The sequence below is a fragment of the Dermacentor silvarum genome, chromosome 2 (genome assembly GCF_013339745.2).
Source record: "Dermacentor silvarum isolate Dsil-2018 chromosome 2, BIME_Dsil_1.4, whole genome shotgun sequence".
Lineage (NCBI taxonomy): Eukaryota > Metazoa > Arthropoda > Arachnida > Ixodida > Ixodidae > Dermacentor > Dermacentor silvarum.
This window is the reverse complement of record NC_051155.1, coordinates 23,302,687-23,326,366: the sequence shown is the minus strand read 5'-3', so window position 1 is coordinate 23,326,366 and position 23,680 is coordinate 23,302,687. Positions and strand designations below refer to the sequence as shown.

At 50.6% G+C, this 23,680-nt stretch overlaps 1 protein-coding gene across 1 annotated transcript; it reads right to left on the bottom strand.

The window, feature by feature from the left end:
• Window positions 1–6,819: 6,819 nt before the first annotated feature.
• LOC119439928 (uncharacterized) lies at window positions 6,820–22,253 on the bottom strand. The gene is made up of 2 exons (XM_049661193.1): window positions 21,926–22,253; window positions 6,820–7,103 (listed from the first exon to the last, which is right to left on the bottom strand). Exons 1-2 carry the CDS (start codon window positions 22,162–22,164, stop codon window positions 6,995–6,997), a joined length of 348 nt encoding a protein of 115 aa, XP_049517150.1. The 5' UTR covers window positions 22,165–22,253; the 3' UTR covers window positions 6,820–6,994.
• Between the last annotated feature and the right edge of the window lie 1,427 nt (window positions 22,254–23,680).

Sequence of the window (23,680 nt, the reverse complement as noted above, 5' to 3'; positions counted from 1 at the left end):
TCGACTCCTCGGGCCCACGGCAGGGCATTTCGCGCATCAGCACTTGGGACAAGACGGCAAGTTGGGCCAGTTGGTTGGGATTCATCGTAAGGAACGTAACAGCGCAAACAAGACACGGACAAAACGAAGGAAAAACGACAACACGGCGCCGTGTTGTCGTTTTTCCTTCCTTTTGTCCGTGTCTTGTTTGCGCTGTTACGATCCTTATGATGAAGCACTTGGGACTGCGCGACTAAGCACATCGAGCGTCGACTCCTCGGGCCCACGGCTAGGCATTTCGCGCATCAGCACTTGGGATTGGGCGACTAAGCACATCGAGCGTCGACTCCTTGGGCCCGCGGCTAGGCATTTCGCGCATCGGCACTTGGGACTGCGCGACTGACACATCGAGCGTCGACTCCTGGGCCCGCGCTAGGCATTTCGCGCATCGCCACTTGGGACTGCGCGACTAAGCACATCGAGCGTCGACTCCTGGGCCCGCGCTAGGCATTTCGCGCATCGGCACTTGGGACTGCGCGACTAAGCACATCGAGCGTCGACTCCTGGGCCCGCGCTAGGCATTTCGCGCATCGCCACTTGGGACTGCGCGACTAAGCACATCGAGCGTCGACTCCTGGGCCCGCGGCTAGGCATTTCGCGCATCGGCACTTGGGGCTGCGCGACTAAGCACATCGAGCGTCGACTCCTGGGCCCGCACTAGGCATTTCGCGCATCGCCACTTGGGACTGCGCGACTAAGCACATCGAGCGTCGACTCCTCGGGCCCATGGCTAGGCATTTCGCGCATCGGCACTTGGGACTGTGCGACTAAGCACATCGAGCGTCGACTCCTCGGGCCCACGGCTAGGCATTTCGCGCATCGGCACTTGGGACTGCGCGACTAAGCACATCGAGCGTCGACTCATCGTGCCCACGGCTAGGCATTTCGCGCTTCAGCACTTGGGACAAGACGGCAAGTTGGGCCAGTTGGTTGGGATTCATCGTAAGGATCGTAACAGCGCAAACAAGACACGGACAAAACGAAGGAAAAACGACAACACGGCGCCGTGTTGTCGTTTTTCCTTCCTTTTGTCCGTGTCTTGTTTGCGCTGTTACGATCCTTACGATGAAGCACTTGGGACTGCGCGACTAAGCACATCGAGCGTCGACTCCTGGGCCCGCGGCTAGGCATTTCGCGCATCGGCACTTGGGACTGCGCGACTAAGCGCATCGAGCGTCGACTCCTGGGCCCGCGCTTGGCATTTCGCGCATCGGCACTTGGGACTGCGCGACTAAGCACATCGAGCGTCGACTCCTCGGGCCCACGGCTAGGCATTTCGCGCATCGGCACTTGGGACTGAGCGACTAAGCACATCGAGCGTCGACTCCTCGGGCCCACGGCTAGACATTTCGCGCATCGGCACTTGGGACTGCGCAACTAAGCACATCGAGCGTCGACTCCTCGGGCCCATGGCTAGGCATTTCGCGCATCGGCACTTGGGACTGCGCGACCAAGCACATCGAGCGTCGACTCCTCGAGCCCACGGCTAGGCATTTCGCGCATCGGCACTTGGGACTGCGCAACTAAGCACATCGAGCGTCGACTCCTCGAGCCCATGGCTAGGCATTTCGCGCATCGGCACTTGGGACTGCGCGACTAAGCACATCGAGCGTCGACTCCTCGAGCCCACGGCTAGGCATTTCGCGCATCGGCACTTGGGACTGCGCGACTAAGCACATCGAGCGTCGACTCCTCGGGCCCACGGCAGGGCATTTCGCGCATCAGCACTTGGGACAAGACGGCAAGTTGGGCCAGTTGGTTGGGATTCATCGTAAGGAACGTAACAGCGCAAACAAGACACGGACAAAACGAAAGAAAAACGACAACACGGCGCCGTGTTGTCGTTTTTCCTTCCTTTTGTCCGTGTCTTGTTTGCGCTGTTACGATCCTTATGATGAAGCACTTGGGACTGCGCGACTAAGCACATCGAGCGTCGACTCCTCGGGCCCACGGCTAGGCATTTCGCGCATCAGCACTTGGGATTGGGCGACTAAGCACATCGAGCGTCGACTCCTTGGGCCCGCGGCTAGGCATTTCGCGCATCGGCACTTGGGACTGCGCAACTAAGCACATCGAGCGTCGACTCCTCGGGCCCATGGCTAGGCATTTCGCGCATCGGCACTTGGGACTGCGCGACCAAGCACATCGAGCGTCGACTCCTCGAGCCCACGGCTAGGCATTTCGCGCATCGGCACTTGGGGCGGCGCAACTAAGCACATCGAGCGTCGACTCCTCGAGCCCATGGCTAGGCATTTCGCGCATGGGCACTTGGGACTGCGCGACTAAGCACATCGAGCGTCGACTCCTCGAGCCCACGGCTAGGCATTTCGCGCATCGGCACTTGGGACTGCGCGACTAAGCGCATCGAGCGTCGACTCCTGGGCCCGCGCTTGGCATTTCGCGCATCGGCACTTGGGACTGCGCGACTAAGCACATCGAGCGTCGACTCCTCGGGCCCACGGCTAGGCATTTCGCGCATCGGCACTTGGGACTGAGCGACTAAGCACATCGAGCGTCGACTCCTCGGGCCCACGGCTAGACATTTCGCGCATCGGCACTTGGGACTGCGCAACTAAGCACATCGAGCGTCGACTCCTCGGGCCCATGGCTAGGCATTTCGCGCATCGGCACTTGGGACTGCGCGACCAAGCACATCGAGCGTCGACTCCTCGAGCCCACGGCTAGGCATTTCGCGCATCGGCACTTGGGACTGCGCAACTAAGCACATCGAGCGTCGACTCCTCGAGCCCATGGCTAGGCATTTCGCGCATCGGCACTTGGGACTGCGCGACTAAGCACATCGAGCGTCGACTCCTCGAGCCCACGGCTAGGCATTTCGCGCATCGGCACTTGGGACTGCGCGACTAAGCACATCGAGCGTCGACTCCTCGGGCCCACGGCAGGGCATTTCGCGCATCAGCACTTGGGACAAGACGGCAAGTTGGGCCAGTTGGTTGGGATTCATCGTAAGGAACGTAACAGCGCAAACAAGACACGGACAAAACGAAGGAAAAACGACAACACGGCGCCGTGTTGTCGTTTTTCCTTCCTTTTGTCCGTGTCTTGTTTGCGCTGTTACGATCCTTATGCTGAAGCACTTGGGACTGCGCGACTAAGCACATCGAGCGTCGACTCCTCGGGCCCACGGCTAGGCATTTCGCGCATCAGCACTTGGGATTGGGCGACTAAGCACATCGAGCGTCGACTCCTTGGGCCCGCGGCTAGGCATTTCGCGCATCGGCACTTGGGACTGCGCGACTAAGCACATCGAGCGTCGACTCCTCGAGCCCACGGCTAGGCATTTCGCGCATCGGCACTTGGGACTGCGCGACTAAGCACATCGAGCGTCGACTCCTCGGGCCCACGGCAGGGGGCATTTCGCGCATCAGCACTTGGGACAAGACGGCAAGTTGGGCCAGTTGGTTGGGATTCATCGTAAGGAACGTAACAGCGCAAACAAGACACGGACAAAACGAAGGAAAAACGACAACACTACGCCGTGTTGTCGTTTTTCCTTCCTTTTGTCCGTGTCTTGTTTGCGCTGTTACGATCCTTATGATGAAGCACTTGGGACTGCGCGACTAAGCACATCGAGCGTCGACTCCTCGGGCCCACGGCTAGGCATTTCGCGCATCAGCACTTGGGATTGGGCGACTAAGCACATCGAGCGTCGACTCCTTGGGCCCGCGGCTAGGCATTTCGCGCATCAGCACTTGGGATTGGGCGACTAAGCACATCGAGCGTCGACTCCTTGGGCCCACGGCTAGGCATTTCGCGCATCGGCACTTGGGACTGCGCGACTAAGCACATCGTGCGTCGACTCCTCGGGCCCACGGCTAGGCATTTCGCGCATCAGCACTTGGGACAAGACGGCAAGTTGGGCCAATTGGTTGGGATTCATCGTAAGGATCGTAACAGCGCAAACAAGACACGGACAAAAGGAAGGAAAAACGACAACACGGCGCCGTGTTGTCGTTTTTCCTTCCTTTTGTCCGTGTCTTGTTTGCGCTGTTACGATCCTTATGATGAAGCTCTTGGGACTGCGCGACTAAGCACATCGAGCACACTGCCCACGGCTAGGCAGTGTGCGCCGCCAAGAGGGCGCGCGACGTCTTAGCCGGACTTTCATCGTGCTGTGAAGGCAGGCACTGAGGCATGTCATCAAACTCAGCTGGTTCAAAGTAGGCTTTGCAGATATTGCGTACCCAGTAAAGCATGCCTACGTTTCCAAGGACCGATAACTTCCGTGCTCCCTTGCTGCTGCATGGAGTCGTGCGTAATAATAGTTCTGCAGTCAAGAGTACAGGGCATGAACACGCTCAAGAGGCTCGATCAAAACATAATGCAAGTCATTGCTTCCCATTACTTAGTGGTACGTTATAGCGTTCCCCATTCTCTTGGCTTTTAGTGCGCAAGGAAAGCTTCCTGAAAAAGAAAATTGCGGCAGAAGCTGTGAATATGATTGTGAAAGTAAATTAATCTTATGCGGACCGCAGAAATCAAATCGACTCAAGAGCAAGCTATACTTCCGAAGTACTTAGTTGACGTCGATAACGTTTGATGATGGCGGCACCAATAACTTTCGACTTGTTCTGGTAAACGGCATGACAGCACGACTACGACGACATTGCTATGACGACAGGAGCATCGTCTAAACGGCATGACGACCATAATATTTTTAACGCTACAGCGCTCCGTGTCCCAGAAAATCCGGTGTCGGCGTCGCGTCGCTGTGTGTGAGCAATATTTTCCGTATATATTTTTTTAGGTATGTGGATATGTCACGTCGTGCTATATGACATGCAGTAGGTACGTACATGCGTGTTTTATTGCCACACCGTTATATCACTAACATTGCTCATGCCTTGTCTTTCATTCTTGACAAAGTTATTCCTCGGAATCGCAATAACGACAGCCCACAAACAAATGCCATAAAAAAAATCGAACACGGACAGCTCATGCCTTTTATGTTAAATCTTCTCAGCCTGAAATATTACAAGTGCGAAACAATAACAGAAATCTGAAAATGATGCATTCTTTTTTGGGCGCGGATACCTCCGGTATCGGCCCACGAAAGAGGCCACGTTTGTATCAGATATAGCTCGCCTTCGTGCATAGCGTTTACCGCCAGCGTTTCCTGGTAAACATTACGGTTACATAAGCTGCAGTTGCCGGAAAGCGTGCGAAGCAGTCAGGGATCTTTCATTGCTATCACGTTTCACTCTTAAAGGCGAAGCTAAAGCGTGCTCAAAGTTTCTTTTATTTGGAGGACTGTCAGAATTTTTTTGGTCTGAAAAAACAATATAATCCCGTAAGAGTAAGGTTGTTTTAAACGCTGTTAACATATTTTTTATATATATCCTCCGCAACTTATACACTTATTCCTGATCGGTTAGGTACGTTAGTTTGAAATAATATAATTGAGCTTATTTAAACTACGTAAAAGATACTCATGACTGCCATGAACGAGGACGCCAATCAACATACATTTATCGGCGTTCGCGTGTAGCCTTCGGCGATATTTATTCGGGACATCCAGTATGTATGATTGCTGTAAGTCACCTTCTGCCACGGCATTCCCAGAAAATCCTTCAGGGGCGCCAACATTGAGACATCGTTCTTGCAAGAGGAGCTGGAAGCATTTTTCTTTTTGACGTGTCGTCACAGTCCGCCGTCGCCCAACGAAGAAAGTTATTGGTCGGTAAATGCATAGGCAATGACTTCTAGCTCTGTTTAGCGTGCGCATCTTGGGTGAAGAAATTCCAGAGAGTATAGAGAGAAACGATGCATAGAAAGGCAGGGAGGTTAACGAGAGGTAGTTCCTGTTGGCTACCGTGCACGGGGGGAAGGAGTAGGGGGATAAAAAAGGAAAAGAGAGTGGAAGGGGGGAGAGAAGGAAAGAGAGACGGGCATTCTTTCTTTCAATTTTTAGTGTCTTGTGGCAGGAAAAACTTATTTGACAAAGCAAACCTTGCTGCACTTGTGTTTTTCATCTCACACAAATCACTTGGAGCAGCGCACAAATATTTTCGATGTAGGATACAGGATAAAACCTAAGGGGCGGGAAGAGGGGAAAGGAAGGAAGATGCTCAATTTTTCAGTTCTGTCCTTGTTTTTGACCCTGCTGCCCCAATTAGCTTACACTTGTATACTTCTGGCGTCTTTTATCCCTCATGCGAAACCCATAGGGTGACTTTCTTCATTCGGATCCACCGAGATGGCTGAGGGGCTGTGGTGTATTTCTGAGGGCTTCAACAGGAAGAAGCGGGCCGCTGCCTCTGTCAAGCTGCTCAGTGCAGTACACTTTATGCTGCTGCTCCATCTTTGCTATTGAGGAAAATTTTTAATTTTAATTGTATCGCGAAAGCGCTCGTGTGCGTTGCTTTCCACTACAATGTCTCCGATCAATCACGTGCTACGTCAAAACGTTAAACCGCCAAAATTTCAGTTTTCTCAGGAGTATGCGACTCGTGCGTGGATACAGTACATACGAATTAGATACACCAACAAAATGGTTAACCGCCATCTTGTACGCGTTTATCCTCGCATTTTACTTCGTCACCTACAATTCACCTTGAAACATAAGTATTTTGTGTAGACCTCATACCAGTAATCAAATGATAAAAATCAAACAAGGCGGTACTATTTTTAATTTTGAAGGTGTTAACACATCTACCCCTTCGGCAGCCAGTAAATTATAACTTGCAAGGTCGTTTCGAAACACATTTTACTCGGTATTCGCAAAACATGTTTACCGCGGTGCGGTATAGACGAAAAAAAAGGAGTAATTTCTATAATGTAATATGTACGTTAAATAAATAAATCTTCAAAGCGCCAGTGGCGGCGCCCTACAGGCCACGCCGGTCGATGGCACTTGGCGACGTTTGGGACGCCGTCTCGGCCTCGGCCATCGTCGTCATCGTCGTCGCCGTCGAAGCACAGCGATCGGCCAGCATCACGTGCTTCCACTGGCAGTCGCTTCTCTGAGGATGTGCTGGAGGCCGACCAGCGCTGCCACCACGAACGAGACGACTGCAGACATTTGCGCGAACCACAGGGCAGGACTGCGAAGAACGGGACTGTCGTGAATGCCGTGGGAAATAACGACGGCTTTCTGTCACACTGCAGGTCGTCGCCATACAACTCGCAGACAACAATTCCGCACGAAGTACACACACGTACGCACCGCGGTATCTACATTGGTGCTCAGTGCCTCAAGGCCTATAATTACCGAGATACCTAAATATTATGAGAGATTCGCACCCAACATTTCGTCACATGTAAGTGAGCCCGTGTAATTGGCTGGATCATGTATACACGTTCTCTTTACTAGGTCGGGCACTATTTTACCCGCAGCAGTAGACTGGTGGCACGAGGTTACGAGTTCGATCTCAGCCGCGGCGGCTGCATTGCGATGGGAGACGAAGTATAGGCTCGTGTTCCGTGCTTTGGGTGCATGTTATGAAACCCCAGGTGGTCAAAATTGTTCCGGAGTCCCCTCCACTACGGCGTGCCTCACAATTAGTTCGTTTATTTGGGTGCGTAATATCCTAGACTTTATTTGGAAATTTTGAAAGTAAGAGCCGGGCGTCTTTTAAGTGGTTGTTATGCTGTTATGTTGTTGTTGTGGTGCATCTTAGGTGTTTGCGCTGTAAGTTTAGGTTCAGAATTATGTACCAACTAGGCCCAAATAAAGCTTTACGGAAACAATCATCCGTCTGCCCCGTGTCTTTCGTCCCTTGTGCAATGTTTCGAAAATGAAATTGAAAGAAAGTCCCCAATACCTTGACTACATGGAAACTAGAGAACGTGATTGGCCGCCTTCTTTGTGTTTTTTTTTTTGTACAAATTTGTCAGTTTTCTGACAGCTGCCAAGTGCGGTCGCTGTATTCTTAGATTGTCACCCACTGGAGCATCATTAGATACTTTGAATAGACGTCATCGCGGAGGCCATCTTTGGGTATTAGCAGGTCGAGAAGCGGCGTAAGCAAGAAACATGACAGCATGAAAGCACGCCAGGCGCGTCTTGCGTCGAACACCAAAGCGATAACAGTGATAAATCGGTGAAAGACAGTCGCCGTCAAAAAGCAAAACCAAGGTAAGTATACCTGGTAGCGAACCTTCCATAGAAGCCCATACGTTCAAAACATGGCGGTTCATCGGCGGTTCGCGGATGGAGGGATGGATGGATGAGGCTGAACCCTTTAAATCGGGCGGTGGCATACGCCACCTAGCCATGACTATTAACATATTTTGTACTTTGTGGTGGGTGGAATTTCACCCCTGCCTTGATTTTATCCACCAATCAGATAACCTCTGTTTGGTTATTTCTACCCGATTAAAGTCTATTTTGCCTTCACTGTCCCTAAACCCCAATGCTTTGAAAAAATCAGCCCCGTTGCCTTGCACTGTAGGGTTAAGCCCTTTACAGAAAAGTATGAGGTGTTCAGCCGTTTCCTCTTCTCCACACGCACAGCACAACGTGTCTATATCTTGGTACTTGACTCGGTACATCTTAGTCCGCAATACTCCCGTCCTGGCTTCAAACAACAAAGAGCTTCCCCTAGAATTATCGTAGATATTTTCTTTGGCAATTTCTTGCTTGAAAGTTCGGTATGTTCCCAGTGCTGATTTCGTCTGCATCCCCGTTTTCCACAGACCCCACTCTGTTTCCTTAACCTTTTTCTTAACCGCTGTTTCCTGGTTTGCACCCCTCCTGCAGTCCAAATATTTGATTGACAGTTTTCTGGTCAGCTTCCTCCATTTTGTATCAACATTCCTCATGTACAAATAACTGAAAACTCTCCTTGCCCACCGCTTTTATGCCATTTCTATCAATCGCTCCTCAAATTCTATCTTGCTGCTGGCTTCCCTGCCCTCGAATGACGGCCATCCCATGTCACCCTGTACTAGAGCACTGCACGGGCCCGGGCTTACCACGGGCCGGGCCGGGCCGGGTAGAGGAGTTTTTTCACGGGCTCGGGCCGGGCTCAGGCACGGCGTGTGCTTTTTGACCCAGGCCCGGGCCGGGCTCGGGTTTTTTTGACGCGGGCCCGGGCCGGGCTCGGGCTTTCTGCGAGTTATTCTCGGGCTTCTCAACTCTGAAAAACTTCTATTTTTCGATCTCGGGCCGGGTTCGGGCCGGTTTAGAGTCGGGCTCGGGCCGGGCTCGGGCTTAAGGTAAAGGGGTGGCGGGCCGGGCAGGGCGGGTACCGTAGATTATTTCCGGGCCGGGCCCGGGTCTTGCCATAAAAGTTTTGATCGGGCTCGGGCGGGCCGCCCAATGTAAAAACGGGCCTGGGCCGGGCCCGGGCCGCAAAAATCGGCCCGTGCAGTGCTCTACCCTGTACCCCCTGATTTGGTGTATTTCCGTGTGCTCCCAGAGCCAGTCTACCTACCCCTCGCTGCTTAACTTCCAACCTTGCTCGAACCTCTGATCTCATGCACAGGACCGCATTGCCGAAAGTCAAACTAGGGACCATCACCCCTTTCCAAATCCCTCTCACCACTTCGTACCTATTGTAATTCCACAGTGCCCTATTTTTCATCACAGCTGCATTTCTGCTACCTTTAGCCGTCACATATTTTTCATGTTCCGTTAGGTACTCAGCCCCATTCTTTATCCACACTCCAAGATATTTGTACTTGTCCACCACCTCCAGCGTAACCTCCTGTATCCTATGCTCGCAGCCCTGATTAGCATTAAAAGTCATGACCGCCGATTTTTCTTTACTAAACTTCAAACCTAAGCTATCTCCCTCTTTACCACAGATGTACATTAATCTCTGCAAGTCTTCCTTGCTGTTAGCCATAAGTACAATGTCATCCGCGTACATCAGTCCTGGTAATGACTGTTTAATCCATTCTCCTTGCTTGAAATAGGAAAGGTTGAAGCCAAGTCCGCTCCTCTCTAATTTTTTCTCCAATCCTTGTAAATACAGCATGAACAACAGAGGTGACAGAGGGCACCCCTGCCTAAGCCCCTGCTGTATCTCTATAGGCCCAGATACCTTGTTTTCCCATTTTATAAGCACCTTGTTACTTTTATAGATATCTTTTAAAAGATTTCTTACTCCATCTTCCACATCTAGAGTGCCCAGTATGTCCCACAAATCCTTTTGAATTACACTGTCATAGGCTCCCTTGATATCCAGAAATGCAAGCCATAGGGGCCTGTGTTCCTTTTGTGCTATTTCAATACACTGTGTCAATGAGAACAGATTATCTTCTAACATTTCTTTGTTTCCGTAACCCATTTTGTAGTTCCCCCAGCACCTCCTCGCTCTCCACCCGTGCCTGCAGTCTGTCGTTTATAATCTGCATCACCACCCTGTAAACCACTGACGTCACTGTTATGAGACGGTAGTTGTTTATGTCGGCTTTGTCCCCCTTTCCCTTATATATCATGCTCATCCGTCTCAGTCTCCACTCATCGGAGGCTTTACCGTCCATTATCATTTTGCTCACTGCCTCTCTTAATGCTTTCTTAGATTTTGGGCCCAATGTCTTTATCAACATAATTGGGATGCCATCAGGACCTGTCGACGTGATGATAAGTGGTTCTTGAGGGAAAGGGAAAGGTTGGCGCTATCTTCTGCAGCCCTTGAGGGTGTCGACGTGCTACTAGGAACCCTCTTCTCTGCCCTTTCCCACTCGCTTTGTGCCAGTGGAGCCACTGCACTGACTAGTGTATCCTTACCCGATTGAGCACATGCTATGTTTCGTTCTATAAATTTTTCTGTCATCATTGTTCTTATATGTTCCATTGCCTCATCTCCCTCTAGTCGAACACCTTGAGCTGTAACTATAAACCTCTGCTCTAGGCTAGTCTTATTACTCAAGGAGTTGAGATGTTTCCAAAATTTCTTCGCTGCTTTTCTATCTTTTTTGTTTACTTCTGACAACCATTTGCTCCCCTTTCTTCTGATCTTCTCAATGATCAAATGGGATGCTTCCCTTCTATAGTTTAAAAAGTTATTCCATTTTCTGCCTACATCAGCTTCTGGTTCACCCCTCTGCTTTGAATATCTGTGTTCCCTGGGTGCTTCCTGACGCTTCTCTATGGCCTTCCTAACCTCCTCATCCCACCAGCTCTTGGGTTTACGTCTTCTGTTCCCTTTTGTCCTGACTCGTACCTTAGTAAGCTCTAGCTCAAATAGCCCTGTTAAATTTGCATATGTCCATTCTGTTTTGTATCCTCTGAAATTACTTCCACAATTTGCTGGGTTGCTATTTCAAGCTGCTTTTCAGAGTAAGATATCCCACCTGGTTGTTCATCTTCCCTCCTACCTACTTTCATTTCCCTTCTAAAACCTTAATACGTTTGTGATCACTACCTAGACTTCTGGAGCCATATTCATCTATGCTCATTACATTTAGCCTATCGTGCATCCTATGTGGCATTAGTGCATAGTCTATCGTCGACTGCAGGCTCCCTACCTCCCATGTTATGTGCCCTTCACACTTCTCAGTACTGTTGCATACAACTAAGTCATGCATTTCACACATATCCAGCATCATGTTGCCTGTTGAGTCTGTGTACCCGTCCATGTCTTCTATGTGTGCGTTCATATCTCCTAGTATAATAATCTCGCACCCTTCTCCTAGCTCATTAATGTCACTTGATATGCATTCCAGCATTTTTTTGTTTTCCTCTTTGGCATTTGCTCCTGTCCACAGGTATACAAAACCAAGGAGTGTCTGCTCTCCTGCAACTTTCCCTTTTAGCCATAAATGCTCCTTGCATTCCTGTTTGACCCTTTGCCAATTCATACTTTTATGAATGAATGCACCAATTCCACCCCCTTTTCTGCTGCCCTCTGTTCTATTGCAATATTCCCATGCATAGTCAGGATTACAGGGAGGTTGCTCCATGTCCCTAAGATGTGTCTCCACAAACCCGTACACCATCAGGTTTTCCTGCCTTAGTTGCTTGTCTATCTCCTCCCACTTCAGCCTATTTTCCTGCCACCTTGCATGTTAATGTACCCTATGTCAGAATGACCTTGCCCCTGGGGCTTACGTCTATTTCTTCTCCTACCGATTCTACGTTTCTTGAATCTTGGGGCCTCTCTGGGTCCGTCTTCGTCTACGCTGGTGGTCTTAGGGCTCTGGGTCCCCCCAAAAAAGCCGTAGCTTGGCGCCCTATCCTACTACCTACCCTCCCGCCCGTGGCACCACTGTAGTGAATGCCATCCTGTGCAAAAGGGTGGGAGCCAGATTCGTACACTTCCCGGTTTACCTCCATTATGCCGTACCCAAGTGGTCGGCTCAGACCCCTAATGACCCGGTTGCAACACTCCAATTGCTAGTAGGTACAGCGTTTGACCGCTGGCGCCACGCTGCGCCGCTCGCGCGTACCGCGTTTCTAGGTGGTTTCTTTCACCGAGGGCGCTCGAACGCAATCATATGGTTCGCATGAATGCAACCCTTGGAAGCGTGGCTGTATGGCTAAGTGGCTACGTCGCTCGCTTTGGGATCATGCGTACGCTGGTTCGAATCCCGCCCGGGCTAGAATTTTTTTTCTTTAATATCGCGCTTTTTTTTTCTCTGTTTGCCAGCGTGGTCGCTTGAACCCCGGTGCCACGGCGGCAGCCGTGGTGCCGGGCACCGACGCGAAGCGGCGGTCGTTGGGGTGTTGCGGAGCGCAGCGTAGCAACACCCCAAATAAAAAAATACTGCTCCATTCAGGTAGACTGCTCCCTCCCTGATAGTGAGATTATATTTGGATCATCAAAACAGTGATGCGTTTATAATACCACCGACCCCAACAGCAGGCTAGTCACCACCAGCCCAGCGTTTTCTCCGTCAACTCCTCCGTTCCAACGGCGGCGACTAGAAACATGGTACGCGCGAGCGGCGCAGCGTGGCGCCAGCGGTCAAACGCTGTACCTACTAGCAATTGGAAATACGCGACCCGGTTAGCCTCAAGCACACTCCGTTCCCTCCCGCTAGCCTGGCCCCGGACCTTTGGGATTGTGCATATGGTCACATGCACATTCGCAGAGGTTTCTCTGAGTTTACGCAACCCAACCTCTAACTGTCTGTTTAGGTTCTGGCTCCCTCCCTTCAGCACATCGTTGAGACCAGCATGGATAACGACCAGATGTTTATGCTCGAGGTTGTCCGATACCACCTTCTGAGCTTTTGCCATTGCGTCAACCATGCACTTCCCTGACTGGGCCTCCACCCTCACCCGCCCGTCTCCCTTCACTGTTGTTAGGACGCCCTCCTCAACCCTAGCTACGTTGGAGTCCCCCACCACTAGGACCCTTCGCTCTACACGTTTGCCTCCCGCCTGCGATTGTCGTCCTCCAGTTCGCGCTAGCTGGTTCTCCACCCGCCGTGCGCCACTGACACCTGACGATGTGCTCCCTGCCGTTCGTCCCTTCCCACCCGAAGCCTGTCGCACTACTTCGCTGTAGAGTTGTGGAACCGCGGTGTTGCCGCCGGCTCTCGCTTGCTGTTCAACGGCCCCTAGGCGTCCCTCCCTGCTCTCATGGCATGCCTCTGCCTGAGTCTCCACGCTGTCCCCGCCGCCCGCCTGAGGTGATTCGGGATTACGCGCCGCCTGTGCCATTAGCGCCTCCACCCGCTCTTCCAGCACGGCCCGCTTTTCCCGTTCTTCTTGTAGCTCGCCAGCTATTCGCTTTACCAGGACGGCCTCGGCACCCTCCCTGTGAAGCAACTCGCCGATCCGAGTTTCGAGCTGAATTCGCCGCTCTCGCTCCACCTTCAGCTCCCCTTTGAGCTCTTCCACACTGGCTGCCCATTCCTCTTCCATCCGCCGCACAGCCCCCTTAAATCCTTCACACGACCTGCACGCGAAGCTAGCCTCCTCAGCGTCGGCTAAACTGGCGAAGTGCGTCTCGTCCAAAAAACACCAACGTTTGAACTCCTCGCACTGCACCAGCTCGTCATCACCCCTGTCCTTCCTAGCCTGCCGCACCATTGTCCACCCGACCACCTAACGAGAAAGCCCACCAAAATACCTGAACAAAGCCCCACGCGGTAAGCCGTACGGCAACCTCGCTATCCGGCTACCTCCGCTAGCTTCCCTAACGCGGTTTAAAACTGCCGCTTTACACTGCTTTCACCATGCAACACGTGCGCCACAACCCGCTTCCGAAAAAAAAGAACTATTCGCTACCTACTAACGTCCTACCAAACAAACCAAGAAACTAAAAAAGCCTGAAAAACAATATATATAGATAGCTCGGCTACCCTAACACTTCTATCAACCAAATAAATATAAACAAAAATTGAACGTATTCATTGGTATGTGGCTCCTGCTGCACTGAGCTCCACTCGGCCACGACCGCCCTGTGCGGCTTCACTCGCGGTTCATGGGGTTCATGCGGTTCATGGGGCTTAGCGCCATCTCTGTGAGGAGAGAACAGTTCCGGCGGAAGAAAAAATAATTTGACGTCATATCCGTTAAAATCAGAAGTGACGTCATTTTGTTCTCAAAGGTGCGAAATTTGTTTTCGTAGGCCTGCCATTGTAGCTGTATATTCAAATGCCCCGCCATTCGACTTGATGGGCGTTTCGAGTTTCCAGCGCGGAAAGCGATGCAAGAAAAGATCAGCCGTACGGGTGTCGAAATCGCATCGTCGAAAAGCATCAGAAGATACTTTCCTTGGAGGCCGTCGAACGCTTTGAGCGTAGAGTCCTTTCGTCGCACGCCAAGCCCGTCGGCCAGCGCTGTCCCACGAAACTGCTTGCGACATCAATGTTATAGAACCTTGCATTAAACCTTACAGCAATTCCGGGCCTCCCAATAAGTTCCCGGGCGCCAGTCCAACTCGGACAAACTCCGACAGGCAGATAAGCATGGCTTCGATTTATTACTCCGAGAAAGGCATGTGTAATCCTGGCACCACGCACACAAATTTTAAGGAGGGAGTCATCAAACCGGACATTCCCACTTGGGGCAAATACGCATTCCCACTTTGGGCGAATACCAAATCCAGGCACTCATTGTCATGCTGCCATCCATACAGTATGGCAAATCCATGGTTGCCACGCTGGCTGAGCAACCATTCTATTGCACCTGCCATTAACACGCGTGCCAGATTTGAGATAGTTTTCATGTCATGTAACGGAGGGAGCTCTCACCACTCTTGTACCTGAACATGGCGGCAACAATGACGTCAGTACACCGCATTATCAGGCGCACACTGTTTTGCCAAGGTCGATCCACATAGGTCTCGAAGCTTCGGGCGAAAAGCGGTTCAGAACGAATTGTCACCGACATCAGCAAGGGTGGTTATGGGAGCAGCGATTGAAGCGCGACTGTGTTTGGAGGGAACAAACATTGAGAAAGAAAAAAAGCGTTTTTAAATTAAAGCGAGGCACAATTAAATTCATTCAACGAAAATAAAATGTCTAATAAATTTTATATACGCATGGCGAGAAAAGAACAACTCTATTTTACATGATCATTATCAATAAATACCTTTTTTCGGCGCCCACCGTAAGAGCGCCTACCGATAGCGGCGGGCGTTGACCCCGCTATCACTTGCAATGCAATGTAACTCTTGAAGCGGGCAGAAAGGCGCGCTCGTAAAGTTCACTGTTACAATACGCCCCCAGCCTCGTGTTGCTTTGATTGTCGACGTTTGTCTGAATTTGGTGACGCGAACAGTTTCATTGTTTCTTAACCTGTTCAGTCAAAAGTAGTGAGTTGCGACCGCCAGATAATTGTTTACTTTAGTTCTTTTCGTGGGACAGCGCTGGCCGACGGGCTTGGCGTCCGACGATAGGACTCTACGCTCAAAGCGTTCGTCGGCCTCCAAGGAAAGTATCTTCTGTGCAGCGATGCGATTTCGACACCCGTACGGCTGATCTTTTCCTGCATCGCTTTCCGCGCTGAAAACTCGAAACGCCCATCAAGTCGAATGGCGGGGCATTTGAATATGCAGCTACAATGGCAGGCCTCCGAAAACAAATTTCTCACCTTTGACAACAAAATGATGCGACTTCTGTTTTTAACGGATATGACGTCAAATTATTTTTTTTTCTTCCGCCGGAACTGTTCCCTCCTCACGCAGATGGCGCTAAGCCCCATGAACCGCCGATGAACCGCCATGTTTTGCACGTATGGGCTTCTATGGAAGCTTCGCTACCAGGCATATTTACCTTGGCCAGACCCCCTTCCCCCCTCCTGGAGAAAGACTTGGATCCGCGCCTGCGTGTAGCACTGCACAGAAGACGACGTGACTGACCAAATGACTTCGCCTTGTGACAGACTTCGGCAAAACTTGTCTGCCAGCTCATGGTTCGCTGCGCGCTCTGTTCTTGTTGCTTTACTTTTCGCTGTGTGCTCCTGCGCTCCGCTAACAAATTGCGCCTAAACTTCCGCATTAGTACGTCAGTGTGACGTCATGAATATCAACTCTAACATTTCGGCCGTTTTGAACCCAGCAGATTATGTTACCAAACTTCTTACACTATGAACATTTTACAGCGTTTGGGCTTGTTTCTATATAATGCACCAGATCTAGCTTGCCTGTATTGCCTGTTTGTACGCCCACTACTTTCCTGCCAAGAACGGTATGACACTGATATCCGTCAAACTCCGTGACATCACGGGAAGCGTCGCCAACGAGGTGTCGCCATCGTCTTTCATATGTTACGTAATTTCCTGGCTTAATCAAGCCTCAGTAAAACTTTCTGCTGGGCGAGTTGGTTCATACTTGCAAAGGAAATGGTTATGCGCAAAAACAAAAAACACGGACACAGATGTAGACGGGGACGAGCGCAAACTTTCAACTGACTTTATTTTTTCCTGCGTTGTCAATATATGCTCTGAATGACGTAGGTACAGTAGCGGTGATCACATGACACACTTACAACGTGCCGCGCAAGAACATCATCTCAGTTTCTTTTAAAGAAATTGAAGTATCACTTATACAGCCATCTCCTTTTGACGAAATATGAAAGGCTTCCAACAGTTCACGGGCACAGGGGCGTAGCCAGAAATTTTTTTCGGGGGGGGGGGGATTCGCCGGCCCGACCGGGGGGGGGGGGAAGCTTCTGCTTTCCTCTAAGTCACGTGATCGATAATCAATATCGGTAGTTTAAGCAGACTCTATACATGTATATCAAAGACATGGGACCACCCCCCCCCCCCCTCGCATGTGCGTGTGCTTGTGAAGAAATTAAGTAAAAAGTAAAGTAAGCTCAGTAAATACAGTATGTACGACAGGTACAGTGGGCGTTTGGAGCAACGGCCTCTCATCGCGCCACTCAATGGACCAGTCTTCGAAAACGCATTATTGAAACGACCCGTGCGATCGGAGAAGACATCATTAATTGTTAATTTCCGTTAAGCGTAGATGGAGATGTCCTCATCGGGCTATACCTACTCCCATAGAAATAGCTTGTTCGCTGCGTCTTTGCGCTAGAAAACTTAAATACGCGCAAAAACACGTAAGGCATTTTTTTTTCCGAAGCTTTCGTCGCCCTGCTCCCTCATATGAGAGGGTTGCATTTCCTGCGGCAAGTGCATGGGCCGCTGTGTCTTCCGCTGTGTGCGAGCGTGCAGCCGTCATTTGCCTTTACGTCAACAGATTCAGAATTGTACAGAACATTTCACCGCACAGCATAGATATGGCATGTGTACGCATTTTAAGGTGCAACTCATTTCTGCTTCACTTACGCCGGTGCAAACAGGAAGCGGCCTTGTACCTCACAGTATCTCGACTGATTGGTGTACTAGTGATGCAGGAATGAACTCCGGTCTTGTTCAGTGCATAGTGCACATAATCAATTTCTCAGGACGCGTGAACTCCGACGAGAACCGTCAGCGCCTGCAACAAGAGTTTACTTACGTTGTACTGCGCACAGCAGTAATTCATGCTTGTCGGCTGTCTGTTTCGTGCATTCTGTTGCGAGTCGGTGGAATTTCACTGCTGTCATCAACCCCTTCGTGTGTACATTACTGGTTTGGGATTCCACAACAAAACAGCAACTACCAGCCTTCCGTAATTGCTGGTTTGGGATTCAACAACAAAACAGCAACTACCAGCCTTCCGTAATTGCTGGTTTGGGATTCAACAACACAACAGTAATTACCAGCCTTCCGTAGGGGCGCAATCGCAAACAAGAGACGTTTCTCGCGCAGACTAGATCCTGCGCGAGCGCGGCCTAACCGGCACCTGAAGGGAAGCGGCGGAATGTATACCGGAGATTTCAACCACCTGGGGTCCTTAACGTGCACCTAAATCTAAGTAAACGGGCCTCGAGCGTTTTCGCCATCATCTAAAATGCGGCTGCCGCATTTGTTGCTTCATTTGTTGCGCATTTGTTGCTTCAGAATGTGGCCGCCACATTCTCGCCCAAAACTTCACAGAATGTTAAAGCCTTGACAAACACCGTGACAGTTTTTTCCATATGCAGACATGATTCGCTGTAAATTACCAACCCAAACGGAAGCGCCCAGGAATGAAATTGTGATAGTAGCACCGGTTTCATGAATTATGTCAGCGCGAAGCGACGGGAACAAAAGGTGGGTAAGTGGGGGGAGGGGGGGGTGCGGAAAAAATTTCGGGGGGGGGTTTGAACCCCCCCAACCCCCCCCCCCCTGGCTACGCCCCTGCACGGGCAGTAGTATCACGGCTTTTGCCCAAAATTTTGATGCCTCGGAAATTTGGTACACACATGCAATGCCGGACGTGCGCAGGCAAATGCGCATTCTCATTATTTGGAATCGACAGCTCATGTTCCCTTGCACGAACGTTGACACACCGCCCAGTTTGCCCTACGTACGTCGTTCCACATGATAGCGGAATTTCGTACACAACGCCAACCGCGCATTTTACGTAGGGCGGCTCGTGCTTTTTGCCGCATCCTCCAGGATTCTTCTTGTTAATCGCACAAATCCTCGGGCAGAGCCCAGCGAGCTTACGCGGGGCTGAAAAAACAATTGGCACAGCGTGCCTACTCGCAACCTTCTTCAAATTATGAGAGATGCGATGTATGTAGGGCAACACTTCAGGACGGCTCCAGCACTGCAGCCCAGTTTTTGCACCAGCGCGGGCTGCTTTCGACTCTCGCAGAAGAACCTCTGCAACTGCCGTAACTACCGTGCAAGGGTAACCGGCATCCAACACACGCCGAACCTGGACATTAAAACTATACTGCATAGCATGTGGGCACGATTTCCTGAGCGCGGAACCCAGACAAAGTTTCACAATTCCCCGCTTGACGAGCTTAGACTGCGCAGAATCCTATGGCAATAATGCCTTTTGCGCTCGGGGATTATAAGACCAACAAACATGATCATTTAAAAACCGAAGCGGTAGATCTAAAAACTGCAGCGAATCATTAGAAGGGATTTCATGTGTGAAGGCCAGTCCCTTCCCATACTGCTGAAAGGCGTCAAGAATAGCATCAACAGACTTGTCTAAGGTAAAAACAGGTGGTTTCTTTAAAAGTATTAAAAAGTCGTCAACATACCTAAAAAATTGTCGCAGTTTCACCTGAAAGGCGAAACATCAATTGCGATAGCAAATTTGTAGACAGCTATACGGAGTAATGATAGTAGCTTTATCAGCTGTATAAATTTGGACATGCAGCAGCACCGGCAACACGCAGAACTGTTGTCGACGCCGTCGGCGTTTTGCCCGCGTTCGCTCAAAATGCGTGCGGCGTTGATGACTGTTCTTCTTTCTGGGGTTTTACGTGCCAAAACCAGTTCTGATTATGAGGCACGCCGTAGTGGAGGGCTCCGGAATAATTTCGACCACCTGGGGTTCTTTAACGTGCACTACAACGCAAGCACACGGGCGTTTTTGCATTTCGCCTCCATCGAAATGCGGCCGCCGCGGCCGGGATTCGATCCCGCGATCTCGAGCTCAGCAGCGCAACGCCTTAGCTGACTGAGCTACCCCGGCGGGTGTTGATGACTGTTGCCGGAGCCTCTGATATAAATAGGCACCTGGTGCCGCAGCTACATGTCGCCTCCCTTCCCTCTCCCTCCCCCCTACGGCCTTTCGTGCGTCAGAAGAAGGCGCGTTTGCTCTACATATATGGTGATTGTAAAGGAGGAAAGAGACGCCTACTTCTGCAGCCCTTAAGGGAGCACGGCACAGAACGCGCGTTTGTTCTCTGCCGTTCGTTCACTCCCCGTGAAAGCGCGCGTCCCTCGCGCCCTTTCACTCGCACATACGGCGTTCGGCGGCGCGCGGCGACTATTTCATCTCCATTGACGTCATACGGAACCTCACGGCGACGGCGACGGCGACAGCGACGGCGACGCCGACGGCAGAAATCTGCTTTGGAGTGTCCATATAATTGCTATCGCAATAAAACTTTGATAACGTTACTTTTCTCCAAGATTTTTGACAAACAACGATCCACGTCAGCTAAAAAAATGTTGCACAAGACAGGTGCCACACAAGACCCAATGCAAATCCCTTGACGCTGCAAATAAAAACTATTCTCAAAGGCCACAAAAGTTGACCGGAGGTAAAATTCAAGTAAACTGATAAAATCATCTACCGACATGCCAGCAGAATTTTGAAAGACAATGGCCCCGCTGGCATCAATGCAGTCTCGAACAGCAACGAATAAATGCCCATGAGGAATAGAATAGAATAAATCCTCAACATCGACAGAGAACATGAAATCGAAAATGTTCCCCTCTGCAAAAATCGCACCACATCATCCGAACTCTTGGTATCGAAGGGATCATTAACTGAAAGTACATTTAGTTTCTTAAGCAAGAATTGGCTGACCAAGTGCTGCCAAGATCCCTTCTCACTTATGATTGTGCGAAATGGTACTTCTGGCTTGTGCGTTTTTGCCGTAAAGAAAACACTGAGTGAATTGCCCTTAGAAGATCTAATATCCCTGGCCAATTTGAGAAGCTGAAGGTTTTGACACAAATTAGCTGCCTTTGTCTTTACACGGACGGCACTGCTTTTAACTGGAATGAAATTCTTAGAAATGGCCTTCCTAGTCTTCTCAGCAAAAGAAGCATCCTTTAACACCACAAACACCCCCTCCTTATCGGCTTGGAGCAGACGGAGGTCATTGTCCTAAAATGCTTCACAATGAGATCTGTCGGTTCCCGGTACTGGCGATGGTTGTTCTTTCGTACAGTTCTGGATAACGCATCAGCCCCCTCAAGGAGGCACCGGGTAGATTGATCCTGAGGCGCTCTATTAGCTATACGCCTGTTAAACGCCAACAACTCATGAGGCGGAACAACGGGTTCAAGGCTATACTTCGGCCCTTTCTTGAGCAGGCATTCAACGTTATGCGGGATTTTCACATCCTCTCCTAGAAGCAAAACCTGAGACACACCCCTTTTCTTGTCCTCTTTCTTGTTCAGCTGGCACAGTACGATGCTCAGCAGCTCAGGTAGGCTGTCCACCAAATTTCGACCATACGAGCAGTAGAGGTCCTTAAGGACCGTAACTTCCCTTCTGCCTTCCAGGGAGGGTCACTAACGTAGCACAGAACGCGTAGGTAATCCTGAAGAAGCCGAATCTGCCTCCAAAGTACAGCACGTAGTAAGCGACACACACGTTTTGCATGTCCCGGAGAGGGCCAAGCAAAACCAAACAGTCCCAGAACTTCTGCAGGTACAAGTCCTTTCCGTAAACAGATAGCGAGATATCTTGCTCGGCAAGTTGCCGTGACAATGTGGCTCACCAGAAAGTTGAAGGTTGACAACGATTTTCCTTTGCAAAGCATTTTCCTTTGCATGTAATAAAGCCTCCCCCCCCCCCCCCCCTAGCAGTAAGAGTGAGCAATTTTGAATTCCGGAAACGTAATTTTCTGACGCATCTTAGCATCCCTCTTTATGGCCCCTCTTTCAAACCTATTTACGAGCGGGGTGTGTATTATTACCGCGATACGTGGTAGTTGCGCTCACCAATGCTGGCGCTTCCTCCGCGCCTTCTGAGGATCGAGAAAGGGCGCCTGGAGCGTCGGGAAGGCCACGGAAACGTCCGAGTCGCAGAACACCGCCTGCGCCTGTGGTCCTACGTCTTCACTGTCGGCTCGAGTCGTCCGTGGCAGCACGCTGCACGGAAGGCGACGACGATGGACAGTGAGGCCCAGACCACGTCGCACCAGAAGGATAGAGCACCAGGCGTGTCCTGGAGCTGGCATAGCCTCGTCCTCTCTTCGGCACCAGAAAGTGATGCGATCAGCGCCAGGAAACTGGACCGTGACGTTTTTCTGTGAGATATACAAACGCTGGAATTGATCTGGTAGGTTGCTTACTCATAGATACTATTCATAAACGTTGGTTTTCCTAATCGTCCCCGTGCTGCAGTAGAGTGATGTAAAAACATGAGCAACACGTGCATTGGCTCACGCGTTTGTCCATGGCATATTGCGCAGCTAAAGACAGCGTCATATACCTTTCAACTTTCACTAAGCAGTTGCGGCCCGCCGAGTATAGGCTTAGTGGATTTGGTGTTACGTCCACAACCCACATTATACTCAGGCATCAACTAAACGAAAACCGCCTCTGCTCCATATGCCAGGACTGCCTCAATACAAAGCATCAGCTATAGCTACGGGCTTGCTCCGCATGTTTGCCTCGCTCTGCGGGATATGCTTGCTGCCCTCGTAACTGAACCCCCGTTCCTGGATTGAATGGATCACTCACTGAAAGCTTGCAATAAACATGGTGGAGCCTTCTGGTTACATTTCACGAGAAGAACTCGGAACTCCACCGCTATGTAGACTCTGAACCTGGCGCAAAAAAAAAAGGAATATCGCAGTTTCACCGGAAAAGAAAAACTGCGATAGAAAATTAGTACACAGCTATACGAACTAAGAATAGTACTGTTATCGGCAAATTATAAAGCACGGTGTCATGCTTCCACGGTAAACGTGAACACGTCTCGCTCCATGACCGCGGAAACTCGCTGTCAAAACGCTGGAGTGAGGAGGCACGGCAGCAGCAGTGAGCGAATGTTGTTTCCAAGAACAATGACGTGCCGGCAGAAATTCCGAAGCAATAAAGAGCCGGCCGAAATTCGTTTCAGAAATTCTCCCGGTTGCCGGGAGAATACACTGTCATCAAGATACGGTGGCCGCGCGGCCGCCGCAACGTCAGCAGTAGCCGCCGGAGTAGACTGAGCCACGTTTATTAAGAGACTTGGCCACCTCGCAATCTTTCCAATTCCTTACACATTTCGAAGAAACTCTACCAAAGACTTCGGAATAGAAATTCTCGCACCTGAACACACGCCACTTATAAAGCAATCAAGGCGACTATCATTGTCGGGCAAACAACCCTAAATATCGCAGGTGTCCATAGAGTGCAAGGTTCCAACGATATGGGTTTTACAGCCTGGGAGTTCCTGCGCAGTCCTTCTAAAATATGTCGGATCGCTTGCTGATATTATGATTTACATGCTCTTTGGGCTAAGGTTAACTTCTCTGGCCTGCCACTCTGCGCTTTCCCCAAAGCTCGCGAAGTAGCTGATAATACGCAGAAGAAATGGTACATAGCACCTAACCCTATTCTTTTTAATCTCCTCTGTACGTTTACTTTTCTCATCGCATATGAGAACTGAACAAAACCTAGGGCAATCGTAGCGTTACGTTAGCATCGGAAAACTGGATCGCCTGAAAAGTCCGAGAGATACCGCGACTCCGCGAATGCAGCTCA